The sequence below is a fragment of the Phlebotomus papatasi genome, chromosome 1 (assembly GCF_024763615.1).
Source record: "Phlebotomus papatasi isolate M1 chromosome 1, Ppap_2.1, whole genome shotgun sequence".
In the NCBI taxonomy this organism is placed as follows: domain Eukaryota; kingdom Metazoa; phylum Arthropoda; class Insecta; order Diptera; family Psychodidae; genus Phlebotomus; species Phlebotomus papatasi.
The window spans coordinates 11,396,330-11,416,071 of record NC_077222.1 but is presented as its reverse complement, the minus strand read 5'-3'; the positions used below and the strand labels follow the sequence as shown (position 1 = coordinate 11,416,071).

General features: G+C 33.8%; 1 protein-coding gene across 3 annotated transcripts in view; it reads right to left on the bottom strand.

Annotated features, from left to right (window-relative positions):
• Nucleotides 1–19,742, bottom strand: part of LOC129810204 (tyrosine-protein kinase receptor torso) — a 58,152-nt gene that overhangs the window by 11,725 nt on the left and 26,685 nt on the right. Inside the window, exons 3-9 of one of the 3 annotated variants that reach the window (XM_055860526.1) lie at nt 19,368–19,721; nt 14,984–15,298; nt 14,746–14,920; nt 14,445–14,611; nt 2,534–2,809; nt 2,200–2,452; nt 1,966–2,137 (exon numbers count right to left, since the gene is read on the bottom strand). In XM_055860526.1, the coding sequence (XP_055716501.1) occupies nt 1,966–2,137; nt 2,200–2,452; nt 2,534–2,809; nt 14,445–14,611; nt 14,746–14,920; nt 14,984–15,298; nt 19,368–19,721 (1,712 nt within the window). The remainder of the gene's footprint in view (nt 1–1,965; nt 2,138–2,199; nt 2,453–2,533; nt 2,810–14,444; nt 14,612–14,745; nt 14,921–14,983; nt 15,299–19,367; nt 19,722–19,742) is intronic. The other 2 variants (XM_055860528.1, XM_055860529.1) reach the window with 2 other exon arrangements.

The window sequence follows — 19,742 nt, the reverse complement described above, 5'->3', positions numbered from 1 at the left end:
AATTAATCCAGTCTTTGAAATTATAAATACAAGAAAACTAGCTTTTATAGCAAAGTTTCTTGCACAAAGTACTTAATATTTGAAAAAAAATAGAACTTACTGCAGATTTATAAGAATTGAAATCATGAAGTAACGCTTTAGTTTGCGACAAAAAAAAACAATTTGTTAAAAAAATTCGAGATCACTAAAATTTAATGCAGTCTTTGAAACTATAATTGCAAGAAAAAAGCTTTTATGGCAAAGCTTTAAGAAGATAAAATCTCAATAAAGAATTTAATAGAAGAATTGGAAGGACAGAAATTTTGAAATTACATTCAAAACTGCAATAATAGCACAATTTACCAAATAAATATTCAAGATTACACAATTTTTATTGCAGTTTTTGAGATAAGAATTGCAAGAAAACCGATTTATCGTCGATTTTTAGGAACAAGACTTTAAAGTCTACAAAGAGGATTTATTATAGTTGTTATTAGGCAGAAAACAGGAATAGATATACTAAAGCGGTGTAATGAGTGTAAAACTGGAAAAACAGAATTTTCTATAAATTTTCAATGAAGAAAATTAAAGCTAAATTATGCTTGAAAGTAAGAAAAATTATTGCAGTAATTTGGAGATTTCTATAAGCATTTAAATTTTCCAAGCTACTAAAAGACAATTCAGTCATAACTTTAAGGTGCTTAGTTTTCTTAGGTTAGTTTTTTATCTTCATTTTAAACGAAATTCTATAAATTAGTTAAATTTTACAAGATTAAAAAAAATTGAAATTAATGTAAGATTTCCTTCAGGAATTATTTTCAACTTATGCTGCAATTCCAGAATTTGTAAAGATGGTAATAATATCTAAATACAGGCTAAAGAAATTAGCACTACGACTTAAATTGCAGATGCACCTAAAAATAGGCCACACCCCCCATGAAATTCACCAGCAATAATTAATCTATCAAACAATTGTGTTCCATACCTTACGTATTAGTATTTTGGGATCTCCAAGAAATTTATGACCCAGTTTATGAAAATGAAAATTTAAGGGAATAATAGATGGATACAGCCAAATTGATAACTGGGCGTGGCTTTCGAGAGGGCGTGGCAGTAACAAATTCCTCTATTATCTTCAGATCTAAAATAGGGTTCTTTTCTTGATTTATAATTATTTAAATTTCCAAATGCATGTTTTATAAAAAAAAAAATTGGGTCGTATTTTAACTATTTTAAAGAGCCGGGAAATTTAGGCCCTGCCCACAATTGGATTTCTATAGAATCTTAGCCCTGGACTGCAACAATTTCCTCTTGAAATGTAAATAATGAAAAGTAAAATTGAGTTCAGTTGGCTAGAGGTCTTTTAGAGGACATGACCTTAAAATTCTTCAGTAAGAGGGACTATTTTTAGGTTATTAATGTTATTAATGTGAAATTTATTTGGAAATATTTTCTGTGAATAATTTATCCAAGGAATTTTAAATTAATGATTTTTTTAGGTATCTTTATGATTTTGTGTATTTGCAATGTGCCGTTCTTATACACAAATATCCTTGAATTATTCTTTTTAACAATTTTTCAAGGTCAAGGGTTAGTATGGGCCTCAAGGTCATATTTCTTGATCGTTTGGTAAAATTTTGTATTAATTGGAAAGGCCTTGGAATTCCTGACAAATCCACAATCATTTTTTAATTACAGGACCAAAGTCTTTTGTATGATAAATCCTTTGTGCTAATTTTGCGACCATGGGCTGTAAGAGCAAATTTCATTATAAATCATTTGCATATGGTTGCACACTGGTTCTTCGAGTGTGCAAAATGCAAATAGAATAAGTTACTAGAAAATTGTACAGACTAAAAAGCAATATTTTGCAGCAAACGCTCTTCAAAGCGTACCCAAGAGCCTGGAAACAATCTCTAGCAATTTGTAGAGCTTATGAAAGGGCGAAATTGGAATTAAATTTTCCCAAATCTTTTTTGTTCCTACCTCAGATAGTTGAGAAGGTTGCCTTTGCTGCAGAACTCTGTGAGGAGCATCATCTTGTGGATGTCCCTGGTACAGTGTCCAACCAATCCAACAATATTGGCATGATACCCCACTGATTTCATCACATCTATCTCCTGCTTGAACTCCTTAATCTCCTCAGAATTGGGACTCTCTGGATGATAGGATTTTGTTATTATTTGATTTTTTTTTGAAAGTACAAAAGAAAGCACTCACTCTTTAGCATTTTCACTGCAACGAACTTTTCATTGCCATCATCAAATTTGACCACCCCTTTGCGCACCAGCCCAAAAGCTCCCTCACCCAAAACCCCCAGAATCGACACCTGATCCTTCCTCAGCTCAAGTTCGTCGTTGGGAAACATAAGGGAATCCACATCATTCATATTGATGTTTATGCTACTCCCAAAAATGCTGTGTTTGATATCAAAATTTGAATTTGGGTCAATTGGAGCCTTCTGTTCAAGTTCCTGCAATGACAACAACAAAACCAGGCAGCACCAATCATTACGAGGTAGAATCCCTTGGGCAGTTGCCCTCTGGCTCCTCACCTCAAAGTATCTTCGGCGTTTTTCACTGCGCTTCAGCTTGGCTCGTCGATGGAACAGCACCACAAATACCACTCCCAGGATGGTAATAAGCAAGATAGGTGTCACGGTCAGGAGGAACAAGCGAAATATGCCAAGATTGTCTGAGACTTGAAGATTTTTATCAAAGAACTTATTGCCCTTGGCTACTGATGATCCTCCAGCTGAACATGCCGTCACACTTATCTCATACTGAATCCCCACAATTCTGATGGCTTGGAAGAAGGCCCAGGTGCTGTCCTGAATTTGTGGCAGAGGAAAATATTTTTCAGGGATGCAATAACATGCAACTGCTTCGTCAGAGTCAATTTATTTCATATGAAATTTTCCATTTTGACTTTATGTGCTTTTATGCTCTGGGAAGAGCAATTTTATTTAAATAAATTTACAAAGTAATCCTGGATGAGACAACTATTAGTTAATAAAATCATCCAACAGATTAAAAGCTCGTCAATTGATGGAGTATAAATTTTACCAAATTAATTAGAGAGATTACATTCGTGATTATACACGCAAACGATAAAATCAATATAGATTGCCTACTGAAATATCACAGTTTTATTTATTTATTTATTTAAAAAACATGTGCTTTGGGACTGGGTGCTTTTAGAAGCGAATTTACAGAGCAAAGTGTAAGAGCTCTTAAGGAACTAGTGTCCACCTCCGGCTTAACATTGATGAGTAACCTCTAGATCAAAAATTGTAGCAATAGAAAAAAGTTCCTTTGCTGAGTGAAGAATGGTGTTATTCCAATGAAAAAAATAACAGATCTTTTCATTACGGTCAGTGGAATGTTTAAGATATACGCGGATATGACATGGTGTTTTAACTCCCTTATTTTCTCCTTTCTTTATTTGTATTTCTCTTGGTTTTACTAGTTAATGGTGCTATTTCAATGAAAGTGATGAATTTTTAGCACTTTACTGTTCTAAAGTGCTTCTGCATTATCGACTTTTCTTTGAGTTGGTTTCTGTCACGACTGTTCGGAGGTTTTATAACACGACGAGGACTTTGACCACCAAACAGTCGTGCAAGGAACCAACACCATCAACACAAGGAAAGTCGATAATGCAGAAGCACTTGAGAACAATGAAATATTAAAAATACATCACGTAAAATGGTGGAAAAAAGCAAAGCAAAAGAAGTAAAAGTTGCAGTAGAATTAGTGGAAAGGGCTCTATCTTCGGACGACTCAAGTTTCGGACAACTCAATTTTTTTCAATGTTCCTAACGGATCTGACCCGATGGATCCTTTCACGAAATTTGAGACATTGGGCTAGCTATTAAAATATAATAAACGCGTCAAATCAAGTTCATTAAAAACATATTAAAAAAAAGTTGTTCGAAGCTTGAGATGTCCGAAGGTAGCGGATTTTCCCATTCAGCGAAATTTTTAAGTAAACACTTCAATTTTATTTAAATTGCTAAATGCATTTAAATATTTCACTTTTAATTGCTTTTTAACCCATTCCTTACCATGGTATTATACATCATACACAAATTGACTGATTTTATGATTTATTCCAGGGCAATTGATATTCGAATTTCTGTCGGAAATAAATTTTTAGTTACTTTAGTCCTTCAATTACTTGGAAAAAATAGCCCGAGAGAGATGGAAATACATTTTGTTGCTTCCTTTTCTCACTTTGCGGAAAGTCTTTTTGCTTTTTCCTGATTTGAATCCTGGTCGTCAATTTGTTTTCTTAGTTGTTACTCTATCTAAATCAATAGAGTTTTTATTAAATTATTGTAAAGAATTTAAATTCAGTGACCGTTAAGATGCGTGTTTGACAGCGGCTTCCCGCGCCCCCATAATAGATAAAAATATTTTCTTTAAAAAAAATCCTTTTTAATCTGTAAGAAACTAATTCCAAATTATGAACATTCTGCCTCAAGTATTGCTAGTACATTGACTGAATGGGGTAATGCTCTTAAAGATTTAAAATCATTTTTTTTTTGTGTTTACTGATACCTCGCGCTATTCCATAAGATCCCAAAAAGGCCGGCTTATGACCATTGAAGAGTCTTCTGTGATGTTTCACATGGTAATAAAATTCCAAATAGTAAATTTGTTCGTATTGTAAAAATTAGATCAGATTATCGTTATTTAGTAGATTTGAATTAGCCCTAAACTCAGAGTCACTCTCTGACCTGAATATTACCTTATATTTACCACCCCGAAATATAACGTTACTCCTTAGAAAGTTTTACTCAGATGACTTTATATAATTTTCTGGAAGTAAATCTACATCAGCAGAACGTAAGTATTTTCCATGAAGATTACCATTTTAAGCTCAGGTCAGACGGGTCAGGGTGCCTTAAGTGTTTTTTAATCGAAAGCTCTTAGGTCCAGCTATAAAATACTGAAATTGAGACCGATCGATGCCGTAGGATCTGAGTTATTGAGAAAACAAAATTTGGCGGTGTTCCAAAATGGTGGAAGGGGGTAGGGCAGGGTGGGTCTGACATCATGTACTTCTGGCCACCAATCGACATTTAACTTTTGCCGAAAACCGCTTGTCGATATCTCTTTCCGTTCTCTCTACAGAAGTGGTTATACGACGGTCGAGATGGACGGAACGTCCACGAATATAGATTTTTCGTGCATTTGAAATTCGTTATTTGTGAGTGTCAAAACATGTACAGTAGAGTCCCGCTATAGGCCATCGTTCTATAGTCCACAATTTATCGTCCGTTGATTTCAAAATTCTGATTTTAAGTTAGGTTATGTTTTTTAGTACGCGACATGCAATGTTGTCATAATTATTTTAATATTTTTGGCAAACTTTATTGAGTATAGTTGTGATAATTGTGATCCATAATGAAGAGATACTACTATAGTGAAGAGTACTTTCAATACTAAAAGTCGTTGATAATTTTAAAAAACGACATGGACTATAGTGCGACCCAAGTGTCAAAACTGGAACCAAATATGGACTATAGAGAGACTCTACTGTAAACCCAAAATATGGGCCCGATCTGACGAGGTCGGATTTCATCTAGAACCACAAAAGCTAGGATTGTAAAGAATCTCATTTGAAAAAATAAGTCAAATTCACATAAAGGAATATGGGTAAAATATAAAGTGTTCGAAGCCAGAGTGTGTGCGAAGCTTCAAAGCCTTCCCCTTGTTGTGGAAAATTGCAATTCTTTTATCTCTCTATGGATCGATTCCGATGATGTGTTCCCATAATTTGTAGAGAACGTAGAGAATATTATGATCTAAGTATTATTCATTTATTCCTCATTCTCTATGGCTGAATTTGTAGTTATCGAGCGGATAAAAAATGATTAATGTAGGGTGGAATCACCAGTTCTCGCCAGTGCCCCACTTGTCGCCACTTACATTGAAATCGCTATTTTTCGCAATTTATGAAATAAATGAGTCGCAATTTTTTTGTATTGTTTCTGCTTCTACGCATAGAATCGAAAAATAATAATTATTCGTTTTGGATTCACGATTTTGATCACTTTTTAGAGCAATATTTTAAGCAAGTGCATCGAATCCAACATCTCTTACCAAATGTACTAAGTGTCGTCAAATTTTCATCAGGCCAAAAATACCTATTTGGGTAAATAATTTGTCTATTGAATATTTAATTGCACTTGTGGAATACATAAAATTTGTATTTAGTCAATTAATATTTCATTTTATGTTATTTTTGTATAAAAATGAGGCATGGCGAGAAGTGGTAATATTCTGGAATTGATTTTACCACCTGTCGCCATATCTTTTCAATAGGCGACGCTAACTTCACTTCGTACATTCTCAGTTGTCAAATCTCCATTGTTTACTTTCTGCAAAAGCCCCATAATTTGATTTCTCAAATAAAAGTGAAGAAAAATCATTTAAAGAGAGTAATAATAAAGTGATCACAAGGAAAGAGAAATGGTGAATGTATTCTTTTCATAGCATTGCCTAAAATAACCGAGTGTGGTTCTTTTCAAGTTGGTGGCAAGAAGTGGTTACAAATTTTACAAAACTGGCGAAAAGTGGTAAAAAGTGGCGACGAAATGGTTATTTTTGCATTATTAATAAAAATCAGTTTTTTAAGTAGTCCAGCGTTATGTTCTAGGATTATTGTTTTCACGTATCTAGAGCCAATACATATAAGTAACTTTGTGTCAAATTTGATTTATCTTGTAACAAGGATTCAAAAGTTATGATTAAATGAATTTAATTTTTTCCTAAACATGGCGATAGCCGGTTATTCCACCCTACTGGTAATTCATTTATTTATTTGTTTTCTGCTTAAACTTTTCTACCTACGTGCATTGTGATACTTTTTATATTTTGCACCACCCACCCACGATTTTTTTTTGGTGGTTTCATTTTGTATTTTCCCCAAAGCAAAACAAATAAACGTGCTTATTTGTAAGTAACATTTGTGAGCAAATATTATACAATTATAAAATGAGATGAATGAAAAATCATTTTACTTGTCTCTCGATGAAAGGTTCATAAAGCAATGATTGTTTTTCTACATTGACAATTAACAATTAAACGAATTTCATTATACTTTTATGTGATTTAATGCGATAAAGACTATAATAATAATCCTGTGCAGTACTACTTGGACTACATGTTATTTCATTGTATCGTAGATATTAACGAAAAAATATTATTATTTATTGTTACTATGTCAAATGTATTGAAATTCATTTTGAAATTGGTTTTCCAAGTTTTTTGAGAGTGTTTTTAATCAGAAAATTGACTTTTGTTGGGGGTCATCCAATACCCAAAGTCCTTATGTGCAACTGTTTATTCTCTAAATCAGGAAACTCACCGTCAAACCATTATAGCGTTATTTTTGTCAAAAAACCTTGGTGGTAAGGAGTCAATTTATAAACAAATTTCAAAATCTATGAATATATTGCAATGCCTAACACAATATGCACAATTTCATAATGTAAAATTTGACTTTATTGCTCTCCAATGTTGAATAATGTATATCACTTGTGTTTACTGAGCTGCATTGATCTCATTGCCAAGCTCAAAGTTTTGAGAATTGAAAAATAAATTCCTTTTGATACAAATATTTCAAAAGTTGTAACATGAAACCAAATCTTCAATTTATGAACAACTCCTCAAGAGACGAGATTAACCTTTCTAGGTCACGTAATAAGGAAGTGAAAGTAAATAGTAAATGTAAAGTGAAAGGACAATAATATCTATGTTCTTGAAGGATTCTTCTCGTTCTTCAATTCAAAGAAATATTTGAGATGTTGTGCTTGGTAAGACGTTTATACCATCTTGAACTTGAATTGACAACCCATTGAGAATCTCTGAGAAAGAGAAATCTTGTTTGTGATTTTCGTTGAAAATGCAATCAAATCCTTTTTAAACGGATACCATTTAATTGAACTCTGATTGAATATTTAAAATTACGTTTGTCACATGAATGTTTTATGGAATCAATCAGAGTTTTCGTTTTCAGATATGCTTAAATGTTGGATTGAAATGTTCAATTTGCCTTTAAATATTTTATGCTTTTCATGCTTTTCTTGTTGTGATGAAGTGCGTAAAGACTGAAGAGGATTAGATTTTGCAGTCAATAATTAATTAGCCAAATAATATGCAATGGCTATTTATTGGTTACCGGAATAATTTATACCACAATTGTATTCCTATAAAACAGATAATTACAGAACGTATTGGTCTGTGGCTTTCAATTGTATATACCTCAGAGTAATTGAGTGTGAAATTTCATTAAATTCCTTTTAGGAGTCAGTTCAGTAAATTCCAAAAATCATTAAAGTTCACCCAAATTCCGAAATTACTATACCCAGGACTCAATCAATCATCCACAAAATTCTCATAGTTCCACTAATAATAGCCATGAGGCCAATAATAATTGAAGCTTTCAAATAGTTCCGATTTTGTATCATTTTAAAATAGATTAATGAGATTCTTTTGGCATTTATGAAAAATTTTCTGTTCAATTTACGTATTGGAACGATTTTAGATTTTTCAGAATGGTTAAGTAAATATCAATAAATATTTTTTGAACTGCAAGTTGGTAGATTTACGGCTAGAGGCGCTGATGTCTTTATTATGAGAAGCGTCCAATAATGAAAAATACTACCATTTAACGTTTTTACCCTTAATACCAAGACAATATACAACTATAAAACGTAAATGGCAATGAGTCAATACCCGCTTCATGATCGTGGTATCACATATAAGATTAATATTAATATTAAGAAAAGTCAGAGAGAGAGGTATATAGTATGCAAAATTTCAAATGGAATATCACGAGTGTTAGAAAGAGTACACTCTAGTGGAATACTACGACGAGTAATATATTACTTCTCGTATTAATTGTTTTCTGAATCGTATAACAGGCAATTCGAGCAATTTTCCATGGATGCCAACTGTGATTCGGTCAGTTTTCGAGCGAAACGCGAGAAAGAGGGAAAATAAAACAATAGCAATCTTTTTTTGACATTCTCGAAGTTCAGAAAGTATTAAGTCACATATAAGATTAATATTAAGATTACTACTTTCTGAACTGCAATAATGGCAAAAAATAATGGCAAATCTGCGTACAAAGTTGGTAGCAATACAATCGCTCGTAAACTGACCGAATCACAATTAGCACACATGGAAAATTGCTCGAATTGCGTTATACGATTCAGAAAGCAATTAATACGAACAGTAATATCTTACTCATCGTATTACTCCACTAGAAACGTATTTTTCTATCCACTACACGTATTTTTCCATTAGAAATTTTGCATACTATCTCTTTCTCCATCTTTTCTTACTCTTAATATTAATCTTATATGTGACACCACAGTCATTCGACCAGATTGCACCGCTTTCACAAGCTTAATATTTAAAATTTGAGTATAATCGGAGCGACACTTTACTGCTCGAATTCAAAGACAGAGCAGTAATACAATCCGCTTTTTTTTCATCTTGTAACCGTTCTTAAAACTGGAGCTTAAACGATAAGAGATATCAGCTTCTAGTCTTCAATGACCCACAATAAAAAAAACGTTATCTCCAGACATATTTTTCATTTTTCCAGTCACACCTCTTCTTTCCCTGCAAAACCATTATTAGATCCGTCAGGAAATCTGTAAGGAAGGAGCCTGTAAGCTTTGGATTAGATGAGCGCCTTGGCCACCAGAGTTTTCTCCAGAACCCTCAGCGTTCCTCCTAACGATCTATTTCCTACGACGATCCAACATGAACTAACTCTGAATACTAATCCTTTTTACGATATCCCTCACGAAGGGGTAACTCACAGGCTAACACTAGGAACGCTCTTAGGAGAAATCAGCACCACTCCGAGAGACATCTATGATGTCAATTCAAATACCAACGGGGACGGGAGGGGCTTAACCGTTTCGTTGGAGAGAAGCTAATGCTGACACCATGTTTTTTTTTTTGTTTATTTCGAAAACGGCTCCTACGATTTCTAATATTTTCTGATACGTTTTGGAGTATCTTCAAGCGATTCATCTTTACGTACCTATAACCGGAAAATTCGCCATTTTGAATTTTTGAAGCACAAAGTTTAACCATTTTGGAAGGCTCATTTTTCAACCGATTTGCTGAAATTTGTATTTTTTGGAAAGGTCTTGAAGTTCTCAACCTAGCTATATCGGTCTCAATCAGTAATGAATTGATCGAGGAACTTTAATTGATATACAGCCTCCATTCCTAAATAAGTCGTACGTTTGGGAAAAATTCTTGTTCCGAAATAAGTCATACGTTTGGGAAAAAATTGGGATTAAGGGAAAGTTTGTTAGTAAATGTTTTGTGTATAAACAATCTCTTGTAAAGAACTATTGCTAAGGTCCAGTACTAAAATTGGGGCCTAGTCTTGATGATATGTTGAGGAATGAATGTCCTAAAAATGTCTTATTTTTTGTGTTTTATTTTAAATCTAAATTAAGTGCAAAATGGTGAGAGATAGAGACTTAGGACCTTCGGCGGACCCCCCTATAAGTTGACCGTGACACCATTAATATGTCCCTCCTACATTTCCCCCGCCCCTCCAATTCCCCTGAAAAAATCGGACGACATGTTTTCGACCAATCCCAAAAAACATGGTTTTGGAGGAAAAGAGGAGGGATTGGGGGAAAACGAGGGACATATTAATGGTCCCAAGATTAACTTATGGGGGGAGGGGGGTCCGCCGAAGGTCTCAAGTCCCTATCTCTAACCATTTAGCACCCAAATAACTGTTGACTTTAACTTGTGCATACTAAAAATTTAGAACAAATCCTAGTCTGTAATGTTAATCACAGTCCATTTTTTTTTAGCAATTAACTATCTACCGGAGCTCTTTGAAAAATAAACGCGATAAATGGACAACTTCAATATATGGATTCCTCAACTTACCATCGTGGTTAGGATCGGCATATTATCCCTGAACATGGAGGATAATTCATACATAAGATATTTGCAAATAACAAAAACATTCTCTGAACCTATTCCTTAATCTCTGGTTTTTCCCCAAACGTACGACTTATTTCGGAACGGAGGGAGTATTTTTTTCGAATAGGGTAAAATGGGGTATGATATTTTTTGAGGGTTTTAGATAGCAAAAGGAAAAACCAACGAAGATATACTCTCGAATATAATATCTTGTACTTTTTCGTGGTTTTCTTTTTTGTTTTGAACATCTGAAAGAGTAAGAAAATCTCAAAATTCCAAAATAGACGTGATTCAGAATTACGTCAACTTACCCTATACCCAAAAAATCATGCGAAAGGATAATTCACAGAGAACTCTATCTCGTGAGTTCGAGCATTCCGCAAAACTGAGATGCTTTGTCGTCTCTTTTTAAATTTCATTTAACTATTCCATCTGGTACTTTCTTCACAATCACAGCTATCAGTTGTGATTCTTTTCAAAATAGAATTAAAAGTAAAAAACTACAAATGTCCTGTGTGAAAGTGACATTTGCACTTTGACTCCGGAAGCATTTCTTTGAACAGGTGAAACAGGTGCTTGTGGTTGTGGGTAAATTCTGACAATGCAACTTGTGGAATGCTCCAGGGAGATGGAATGCTTTCAAATTAAATTCTTATATAGCATCGTTGAATTGGAATTCAACGTGGGACTTTCGAGTGAAGAGAACCAAAGGTGTTTATAACCACTAACTACTTCGAAGGCACAAATATTTACAAAACATTTTATAAAATATTTCTTAAAAATTAAAAATTAAAAAGCATACAAGACAGTTTATTCAAATTAGCTACAGGAACGAAAAATTCGCGGACTCTGGCAGAGGCACCAGAAACGAGATAAAAATCTAAGAAATGGTCAAATGGAAAAAAATGACACCGGTCTCACACGGAGAAATTAAGGGAGATCACAACTCACCAGGCAGGGGATTCTATTATAGTATGACAAAGTCATATGACAAATTTTCATAATAAATTCGAGAATAGGACAATAACAGAACCAAGTGAGCATCGAATAGCCATTGCAAGCAGCTTTATTAAGCGTTAAGTAACTAATATAGAACAAATTTTTTTTATTGATTCTTCGGAATTAACCCCATAAATACATCTTGAATTTGTCATATGACATAGTCATATTGTTACAAAATTCCCCTACAGGATGGTATAATATAATGGTCAGGGATAAGATCACAGGGGCCAAGGACACAAACGTACCTGACACAGCCCTGGAGGGGAATTCTGTAGCAGTATGACAATGTCATATGACAAACTTTAACATTTTTATTGGGTAAATTAGGGAAAACTATTTGAAGATGCGATGCGAATTATATCAATCATTAAGAACTTAATAGACCTTTACAACGGCCATTCGATGTGCACCGATTTTTAATATTGTATTGTTCCTAAATTTTGCAACAAAAGTTTGTCATATGACATTGTCAGGCTGTTACAGAATTCTATTACTGGGAGGTCACGAATAGCCAGTACAAGAAACTCTTGGGATTTCTATGAGAAGTGTGGTCCGTCTGACCAAGGCAAGGTTATTAGGTTATTATTATGAGGCAAGATTATTGATAAACGAGGAGAAGATAAGCGGTCCCAAAAGCGACCTCTGAGCTACGCCATAAAGCAAACTTACAGGCTCAGACAAGAGGTCACACTGAGTGCGTCCACTGAGGTAGGACAGGTAGGACCTTATCAGAGACACGACCAGAGAAGAGAAATTGAATTTGTCGATCAGTTTTAAGCTGAGGAAGTTCTGAGAGATATTGTGAAAGACCAAGGCTTTGGGAAAATCCAAAAGGACTATCATGTTGCACACAATGTAAAACAGATGTAAATAGTACTGTGACCAGAACAAAATCCTCAATGATGTTCATCAAGAAAACTCATAAAATCCGAGTCCAAGTTTCAAAAACCAGAGCCTCAAAGACTTTAGAGAGAACACGTGACAGACTTATTGCAGACTAATATAGGATGTACGGCATATTCGACAAGTGCCAACCCAGTCGATGGCCGTAACCCACCAATCCTAATCCTTTGTTGCTTTGACACGCCCAACCCTTACCATCCTTATGTGTGCTGAAAGGTTGCTTAGGGGCTCTTACTGTAATAAGGGCTTCAGACCTAAGGAAAACTTCAAACCTAAGGTTTAGCCCAGTTCCCGATGGTCTAGAAATTCAAAATATAATTCAAGGTCACCGTGGACTGTTCACTCTCATGAAGTGAAAAATAGGTGGCAACGTCAGTATTCCAATTTCTCATAAGTTTTTAATTTTATTTAGGTGAGCCCCATAAGGGCTTACACTAGTTTAGCGAAGGAACAGTTAGCCATTATATGGACTTCACAGCTAGGGTTAAAAAACAATTTTATTGAAAAGCCAACGAGCTTTTTAAAGAAGTTTTGACTCAGGATGCCTTCATAAGCGAGGTTAAATCTCCGTCTGAAAAGATCGTTTTACACTCATAATAACACTAGAAATCTATAGGGTAAGAGTTCATAATTTTGGACAGTTTCTAAATTTAGACACTTTGAGGATAAAATTAGACACTATAAATAAAATGATTAAAATTATGGATTTTTATTTCAATATTTGATGAATAATGAGTTCTATCTTAATATTTGTTCTTCTTGTTTTGACATTTATTCGGTTTCAAACTGTTCTTGCTCATCTCTGATGTAGGGTAAGGACTCATTATTTTGGACAGGGTGCCCATAAGCATCAATGTTCCAAGTTTGAAGTGCGATATTATCAATACTAATTGACTTTATTTGTTATTTTCTTTACAGAAGGGTTGTTTAGAAACTTGGCAAGGGTTTTTTGTCTTTGTTTTTTACTAAAAATAGTCTTAATACGTTTAAAAATGAATTGATATGTAGAGGTGAAGTTGACTCGAATTTTGGACACCTTGGTTGTTAATTTGGACAACGTGGCTGTATATTGATGTGTACCATATCTTCCAGGAGCTTTATAGAAATTTGTTAAAGCTATTTGCGTATTGCAGTGCAAAGGAATTATTTGGAATGTGATTGATGTGCAGGATTATTCAAAATCAATTAAAAGCACTTGGAAACTATTATTCGTAATAACTGCGCACCCACGTTCTTCAATGTTTTAAAGTACTTTCCTTACCTGAGAATGTGTATTTTTAGGTGGGGGGAAAGTGGATAGTCTTGTTTGGTCATTTAATGAATAATTCTAAAAAAAAAGACTGCTAAGTCTTTTAAGTTTTAAAATAGGACACTCTTGCTCTGAGCGACTTAATTAACAAAAAAAAATCAGTAAATCCGCCCTAAAAATTCTTCAATGTTTTTTTTTAGCATAAATCCTAGAGCAAAAAATCACAGAATAGGATTAAAAATAGAAAGTGGAATGAAGTAAGTCTCTTAAGAGGATATTGTGATAGGTCAAGAGATTGAGGATTTTAAATGAAACAAAAAAAAACTCACCCCGGATACATTGAGAGATCCACTGAGACTATTGTCCAGAACATCGGATATGTTGACAATGTAGTAGTCCGATGGTATCAAAGCACGTTCCCACGTCACATTGATGTTATACACGTGATTGTCCACAAGTTCTTCCTCGCTTTCGATGTTTTCTGGCACAGGAGGTGCTATTTTTTTGGGACGATAATAGAGAGAGAGAACATTTGCATTGGATTCAGTGTTGTTTGCAAATAAACATGCCACAACATTCAGGTGCATTTTCTAGGAAATAAATTTTGCAAAATAATGTCAAAAGCATTACCACACTGTTCCAAGCTGCTGTTGTACCATTCCAAACAGGTGGGAATGGTCCTTTCCACCCACGGACCCTTCCCATCCTCCAATGATGAATTCTTAACATTCCTGGCTCGCACAGAAACCTTCAGTTCTGAGCCAAAATTCAATTCTGGCACGGTGAACGTATAGTGAGGATCCGTCTGCCAATGGTTAAAGCTTCAGTTAAAGCCCTGCCCAAAATCTACCTGAAAATCCACCCATACCTCATTGATATCCTTCTTCTTTATGCGAAAATCACCCCCATCTGGGAAATACCAGAAAACTTCGTAGGAGCAAACTAAGTCTGATGTAGGCTCCCACGCAACTACAGCATCCAGTAAATTGTTGCTGCCACTGTGCAATTCATATCTCGTTAAATTAATCGTCTCAATCCTCTGGGGTATAAAGTCCTTCTTCAATGTGCTAAAATTGCTCATCTTAATGTACGCATATTCGGAAAATGTGTTAATAACTGTCCCAGATACGTTGTATCTCTTCCAGGAATTCAAGTTTGTGATTTCAATCGTTGAACTGTTAGACTGAATGATGAAAAAGGAGTCAAAATGCAAAAGGAAAATTAGTAAATGGGAAAAGGATACAACAAAGACAACCGAGTATTTTATTTCCCATTCAAAGTTGCCACATTTGAAAATAGAATTCTTCCCATTTCTCTTATTTGGTAAATCTGATGGTTTTTGAACGATTCCCTTATTTGAACATTTTTTATTCCAAAGAAGAAAATTTTAAAAGGGATCCATTTAATCACAAAATCACAAGAGGACTGTAGAGGGAAAACATATATTCCCCAAAAATATTCAAAGTTCATAATCTTTGAATCGAATGCAAAGGCTAATCCTGTGAAAAAAAATCCTCGGAGCAATGTACAGAAAGCTTTTAAAGTTTAGTTGACATTTTTATGTTTCCTTAGTCCATTTTATTATTATTTCTGCATAAAGAGGCATTTAAAGAACCATTAAAACTAAAAGAAAACTTTATGTTAATAAAGTGAACAGTTCACTGTCGGAATTGTATGCGCAGACTTTGAAAAATTTATAAATTTTAATGTTGAGAAAATTTCATAGATTTTCACTAAGCAATTGCAAAGATAATTTGAAAAGAAATAAATGTAATTTCATGTAAATAAAAGTTTAACAAAAGGCCTTATTAAAAACAGAATCACATTGACTGTATTGCCTTAAAAGTAAATCTGAAAAGTAGGGGAAACTGGAGCAGTAGCAAACATGAGGATGTAAATCCTAAAGACTGCGATTTTCTTAACAAATTATATATGAGAATTTAGAGATACTAAATTGATAGAGATATTGTGAATGTCAAAAGTTTGTTGCCCAATGTATATCCGAGAAACCCCATGGGAAAAATGATATAACAAATTATTCTATCATTTTTTTCTTTTTCCAAATGAGTTCCTTGTAATCCGTAGATCTTATTTATGTATCGCATAAAAATTAATTAATTTTATTTTATATAATAAATAATTGTTTTCCAAAAGTTAATCATTTTTGATGCACCAAAAGTTTGTTGCCTTTTTTAAAAAAGTAACTCAAATGTTCCAATACGTGCAACTAACTTCTTTTAATCCAGCTATATTTTGAAATTATGTAATTTGAGAGAGAAATGGCTGGTTTGACCATTTCTAAACTTTTCAATTGTAGATATAATTCACATAAAAGTGATGATAAATAATAAAGAAATAATGTAATTTTTCTTTAATCTATAATTCAATGATAAGTTATAAGTACTTAAAAGACTCTCTCTTACTCTTTAGCTCGTGATCCGGGTATGCAAGCCGCCTAAGAAAGTACTCAATTCTGATAAATCCGCTCTTTAGTTCAACCAGAGTATAATCAGGGAGTGTAAGACCGGCTTCAGACCTAAGGCTTAGCCCAGTTCCCGGTGTTCTCAAAACCTTAAACAGCAACCGATTTTATTGATTTTCCAAAACGTAATAGGTCATGTACCCTTAATAATCCAATCCTAAGTCAACATTTTTTCAAAAAATCTTGACTGATGAGATATTAGAGAAGTTAAGCCATATGGCTAAGCCTTAGGTCTGAAACCCGTATAAGGTGCGCAATAGAGTATCAAACTCTGATATTTCTTCCCTTCATTCAAATTCGTGTTCCGGGAATCTGATCTTACCAGATTTTAAATATTCATTTTTAACTCATCATCTTAATGACTTTCTTGTTCCAGATACGACTCGAATCTTGGCACAGGGATTTCAAGAGCTCATCCGGTACAAGTTAAAGCTATTTCAAACAGAATGTGCGTCCGGTTCTTATGAACTACACCAGAGGATAAGTGTATGACGGGACTTTTCTTATGAAATAAAAAATATGAGAAATTAAAAAAAAAGTCTTTTTTAAGTATTAGGGTAACTACTTAAAAGGTTCTTAGTCGAAAGTCCCTAATTAAGTACTCAGTGAACATACTTTTATGTCCTTAATACAAACTACTTAATTAAAGACTTTGACAACGGCCTTAATTAAGTACTTAGTATTAAGGCCGAGTCATGCCACAATAGTGTCACTACTCGTAACAAAATCATTTTTTGTTACTTTTTACCCCAAGTGGTCGTTTTTAATAAAAGGATTTCTGGAGAAAAGAATCTTTGTAAAATTCTAAAATAGGTAGCGGATGCGTATTCAAAGATTATCCAGATAATTTGGGAAATATTCACCAGTGCATCAAATTTAAAATAAGTAGCTAATAATTGATATCTTCTGCACGGAAAATATTTCAAAAATAGGGCTAAAAATTTCGATATTTTTTATTTTCTAAATTCCTTGTTCAAATTCTAACAGACTTATGACATTGAAGAAGACCTATGGAGGCTATCTATGGAAAAAATTTTAAGCCGCTATCTTATTTATCTTGGAAGATATTGAATTTTAAAATTTTCGATTTGTGACTTTTTGCCCCAGTCTCCTCTGTAGTATTATTATATGGGTTACATGGATCATGAAAAATGCTAAATTTTTAAAAATTCTTTAATGAAAAGTTCAGAAAATATACTGTTTTCCAGTCTTCGTGACTTAATCTATAGTTTTGAAGATATTTATTTCATTCGCGACATATTGAAATGAAAATTAAGTTGGTAGAAAAATGCTTAATAAAATAAATAGTAAAACCAACTATTTTTGGTAAAATCGCCAAATTAATTCTTAAGTAAATTTAAATAATAGATTCATTTTTCAAGATAATCAGATCATCAATATGTGTTTTCTTTTTTTAAAATATAGGAACTCAAGTTTTCCCCAAAACTTTCAAGCCTTGGTATGGGTCTTCCTTAACCCTTTAAGAACGAAGGGGTAACGATAACGGAATAGTTATTTTTTTTCTATTTACAGCAAAAATTGACTTTAGATGGATGGAAGAAACATTTTTTAAAACACCTGTGACAGTATCATTTTTAAATAGGGATTGATTCCACTTCTGAAATATTCGCGATTCCCACGGAAGTTTTTGAACCTAGTGGGGAATTTTATAACAGTATGACAATGTCATATGACAAATTTAGAAATATTTATGTAATAGATTCAGGGAAAATTAATTGAAAACCAGGTTTATATAAGTTACAAAAAGCTTCATTGAACTTCTTCCAGTAGTCATTCGATGTTTACTGGGCTTTGATACTGTCCTACTCGCAAATTTAGCACGGAATTTTGTCATATGATATTGTCATATAGTTACAGAATCTTCCCACTGATTAAATTATTTTTCTTATGTTTTAAAAACCTTTAAAAATAATCTTTGCAAGCATCATTTTGAATAAAGTTTTTTGTATTAAAAGAACCAAGACTTTAGGGATATCAAATGAAAATATTATATCAAAAACTTATAATTCAGGTGCGCATACATATCCGACCAAGAGCTGTAAAAGTTTCTATTTGCAAATATAAAGCTTCCAGAAGGAAAAAAAAGCTTCAAACAAATTTATTTATTTGCTGTCTCTGCTCAGGAATTCATATGGTTTGCGAAAAAGACTAAAAGAAAAACATAATGCTCACTCAAAGAATCAAACAAGTTGACTTTTCGCCAGAGAACTAAACAAATATGTAGTAGAATTGTTGCACATTTTCTTTTTATTTGTTTATTTTTTTTTTTGTGAAAGTTGTCTAAATCAGCAGATTTTCTGCGCTAAAAAAATTCCATGAAAACTTCCTTTTAATTAAATAAATTAAGTGAATACAGTTTTACATGAAGTTTCCCTGGGAACACAAAGTGTATTTTTGGGGCTATCCTTTATCGGGGAAGAGCAGTGTATTTGATAAGAAATTTCGTAAGTTATTTAGAGGTAATAAGGTAAATGTTGCGAAAGTTTGACGAAGGAAATTCTTGAAGAATTGCTGTCAAACTTTAAAATCATTTGATGTTGAAAGGGAAATTATGCGAAAGCATAAATCAATTAAACTCTCACTCCTCTGTAACAAAATGTTCAAAGTTTTCCTCTGAAATAAAATTTATTGGAATATTTAAGCATTAATCTCTGTGTAAAACCTCAACGTTAATTGCAATTTAAAAGGTAAAAGTCTGCGGTTTGCAGAGATTGATCAATGGTAAATGAATGATTGTGTCTAGACTTACCAAATAGACTGTCCGTACAGCCTGTGGATCGCCAGTCTCTTGGATTTTCAGCAAATAGAGGCAATTGTGGCAGGGTCGAAACCCTGACCCACGCTTGGAATTTCCAAGCATTTTCCTCGTTGTATCATTAGGAGCTGACAAAAAATCCATGCCGCTCGCTCGTTGATTAGAATCGATTGCTGTCTGGACTGTTTCCGTTTCCTCACTGGGCCCAATGACCACCTCCAGGGTTAGGCTGGTGTCGTCACGACAGAGCAGCCTGAGGAAGAAGGTGTCACTGCCACTTCTATTGGTCAGCCCATGGCCACTTTCGCCTCTATGCGAAAAGCATTCATCGTAGCAGGAAGAGAGACTCTACAGGGGACGACACAAAGG